We start from the raw sequence: 3,523 nt of genomic DNA, 5'->3' as shown, positions 1-3,523 counted from the left end.
TAGGGGAAATGTGCAAATGTACTAGAAAGGCAAGTATTATGCAAAGTTTGTTAAGAGTTATTGTTAATATTGCATGAATTATAATAAATACACATTTCAACTGACCAAGCCAGCCTGTAAAAAGTGTGTAATGAATGTAATATTTGGACTTTAAACCAAGGGTGTAACTTTTGGTTACACCTGCTCTAAGGGTGGTGGCTGATGGTCCTACATCTACTCAACCCAAACGCCTTCAATAGGGTTTATATTTTCCAAAAATTAGCTCAAATATGTATGTATTGAATGCTTTCCTATTGTTGAGAACACAAGAGTACCACAGTACACTGATATTTATAGTTATAGATAGATGCCTGCCTTTAGTGCATTATTTATAAAGGTATCAAAAACATTAATGTGTAAAAAATGACGAATAACAGCCGATACCGATGCCAATATCAGTATATCCTGCATCCCTAGTATGGAAACAACTTCACTTCCATCCATCCATGCTTGCATGGCTTCCCTCTAAGCTGCATCAGTGATTATCCTCCTTCACAGCAGCAAAATTAAATTTTGAAATTTGTCCCATATGTCATTGACAGCCAAAGTATTGAATCTTATATTTCAAAAAAATGTATACACTGATTTTTATTATTTGTGCTTGTGATTTATTCTTGCAGGTTTCCTTTATTTTATTTTTAAGTTTGTGTCCTGTGAGTCTGGCTGTCTAGGTTTTGCAGCTATTTCTGAGTCTTGTTGAACTACAAAAAAAAAACAAAAAGATATGTTAAATTTTATTTTAGCATAGCATATTTTTTCTTGTAAACTTGTGGATATATTTTATTGCATGTTGCATATTCCAGTAAATCTATTTCACCTTTAAATCAGTAGCTCTCCCTAATTGTGTCTCTGCTCTGTTTAAAAACAGATTTATGAACCTGTCTATCATGATGCCAGAGAAAATCATTTTTAGGATCTCTAGAAGCTCTGCAGTCTGATTCTCTGTTCAATAAGAAAACAACAGAAATGTGTTACTTTTAATCTGTAAAACTGAGTAATGGTCCTCTGAGAAGCCCAGCTTTTTTAACTTATATAAATGTACAATCTGCTGCCATTTATAGCTGAAAAAGCTCCCTATGTGTAACGAACGGATCTAATGTTTTTTTAACCAACCCGTCTCCTAACTTTTACTTAAACATATAATTACAAGTAGCTGCTGGTTAATAATCACTGAGTGTTGCTGTGTCTCTCCTCCTATGCGTAATTACTCTGTACACAGTGAAAAGTGACCCCAAATAATATTATGTCCCAAAGCGACAGATCCCATGATATTTCAATAGGTGGGACTCAAGAGCAGCAGGAAAGCGATGAAAAAACACGGACTGAAAACGTTCTGAACACAGACAGCTGCACCCAACCCCAGTTACTGTTGGCTGAAGTAAATCAGCGGGGAAAAAAGTGGAAATTTTTGGTGGGGACTGTCCCCTCCATGCCCAAAGTCCTCTAGAAAGTTACGCCAGTGGACTAAAGGATAGAAAAAAAAAATACAATCAAATATATTATTGGGACCTTCAGTTTTCATTATTCGTTCAACTATCTAGATTTTGGGACAGGATTTAAGTTTTCTAAATNATGAGAAGAAAGTCAGAATTCTGAGATAAAATTCCGAATTTTGAGAAGAAAGTCGGAATTCTGACTTTCTTCTCATATTATACTGAAATAAAATTTCAAAATCAGTGAACTTTAAACAAAAATAAATAAATTAAATGAAGAAAACCAAAAATATTATGAAGGACAATGTGCTCATTTCAGAAAAAGCTCTTTAATAGCGTTCCAAATAAAATAAAATAAAACAATCAACTGGACTTTATTTCCAAGTTTAAAAGAAGTTTAGCTTCCCATCCAGGTAACATTTTCTATTCAGTGTCAGAAATAGCTTTGAGTTCGAGGTTTTATACAGCAGTCCTACAATGTCCTGTTTTTGTTTTGAAAACATGCTAATTGGGACTTTTTTTGAGTTATTTAGATTTTTCTTTAACAAATTTAGCTTTAAACATCACAAACTGCATGTCAGGAATGTTTAGGTTGGATTTAAGCACAGCTGTGGGTTCAAACTGGTCCAAGTTTAGCATCCATGGATAAAGCTGTGCTCTAAAGGGAAGCTAAAGCTGGGAAACAGATGCTAACGTCAGACTCCACACCTTTATTTGTTCATCCACTTGTTTTAATGTCGGTAAACATTTAGAAAAACTCCCACGCGGTATCCTGTCTCCTGCTATAGTCTTAAACGTCAGAGAAAGTGAACATCATTCTGCTAACTGGTTAGCTTACCTACAAAGCTGTTATTGCTTTTCGCGAGACAAAACACAAATAAAACTGATAGAAGAAGAAGTAAAAGTTAAATCTAAGCTCTCAGAAGTGTCCTCCCTTCTCCCGTTACCACACTAACAAACACCAAATGAGGGCAATAGCTTCATTTTACCTTCTATTTTGTGTGTTTTCATCAACATCGTTCCCCGCAGCCATGTTCAGTTTGAATCCTGCGCCGCTATCTCCTGAGCCCCGCCCACCTCAGCGTCCATTGGTCAGTTCTTCAACGTAGGCGGAACGTAGCCGCTCTGATTTGCATGGCCTTCTCTCTGATTGGTCAGTTTGAATTTGCTGTTTATCACAGGAAAAGCACGAAGCTGCATTATAAACATCAATTCCCTAATCACTATCACCATTATTCTTGTTTTCATATTAAAATATCGTACAAATAAATCTTACAAGTTATATATTTTCCCTTGCCCTGCTTTAATGATGCTAGTTTTAGTATTTTCTAATGTCAAAGCCTTTTCGTATAAGGGAAATGTGCAAAAGTATTATGCAAAGTTTGTTAAGAGTTATTGTTAATATTGCATGAAATATAATAAATACACATTTCAACTGACCAAGCCAGCCTGTAAAAAGTGTGTAATGAATGTCATATACTTGGACTTTAAAGGATAGGAAAAAAAAATACAATCAAATATATTATTGGGACCTTCAGTTTTCATTATTCGTTCAACTATCTAGATTTTGGGACAGGATTTAAGTTTTCTAAATTATTTTTCTTTTCTTATGTTTACTCTGCTTTGAGTCCAAACTGCCACTGTGTTTATAAGAATCTGCTATTTAACTTAACCACCTGCCCCCACCATTCCTCCCCACCTTCTACAGAAGCACCATAGAGAGCGTTCTGACCAGCTGTCTCACTGTGTGGTGTGGAGGCTGCATCGCCTCAGACTGGAAGAAAGTGAGGAGAGTGGTGAGAACAGCAGAGAAGATCATCGGGGCTCCTCTTCCCTCCATTAAAGACATTTTATCCCAGCTCTGCGTGTCACGAGCCTGTTACATCATCAATAACCCTTCACACCCCACCATGGACCGTTCTCCCTGCTGCCCTCTGGGAAGAGGCTTCGAAGCGTCCGATGCAGGTCCAACAGATTGCAAAATAGTTTCTTCCCCACTGCCATGCTACTGAGCAGCCCACTGCTGAATATAAATAAATATATATATATAT

General features: G+C 36.5%; 1 protein-coding gene across 1 annotated transcript in view; it reads right to left on the bottom strand.

The window, feature by feature from the left end:
• LOC107103390 (rho GTPase-activating protein 19-like) overlaps positions 1-2,537 on the bottom strand; it is a 26,660-nt gene extending 24,123 nt beyond the window's left edge. The window contains exon 1 of the mRNA XM_015403083.1: positions 2,462-2,537. Coding sequence (XP_015258569.1) covers positions 2,462-2,505 — 44 coding nt within the window. The 5' untranslated portion in view covers positions 2,506-2,537. The remainder of the gene's footprint in view (positions 1-2,461) is intronic.
• Between the last annotated feature and the right edge of the window lie 986 nt (positions 2,538-3,523).

Source organism: Cyprinodon variegatus, unplaced genomic scaffold (assembly GCF_000732505.1).
Source record: "Cyprinodon variegatus isolate N-32 unplaced genomic scaffold, C_variegatus-1.0 Scaffold1437, whole genome shotgun sequence".
NCBI classification, from domain to species: domain Eukaryota; kingdom Metazoa; phylum Chordata; class Actinopteri; order Cyprinodontiformes; family Cyprinodontidae; genus Cyprinodon; species Cyprinodon variegatus.
This window is presented reverse-complemented; position numbering and strand designations above follow the sequence as displayed.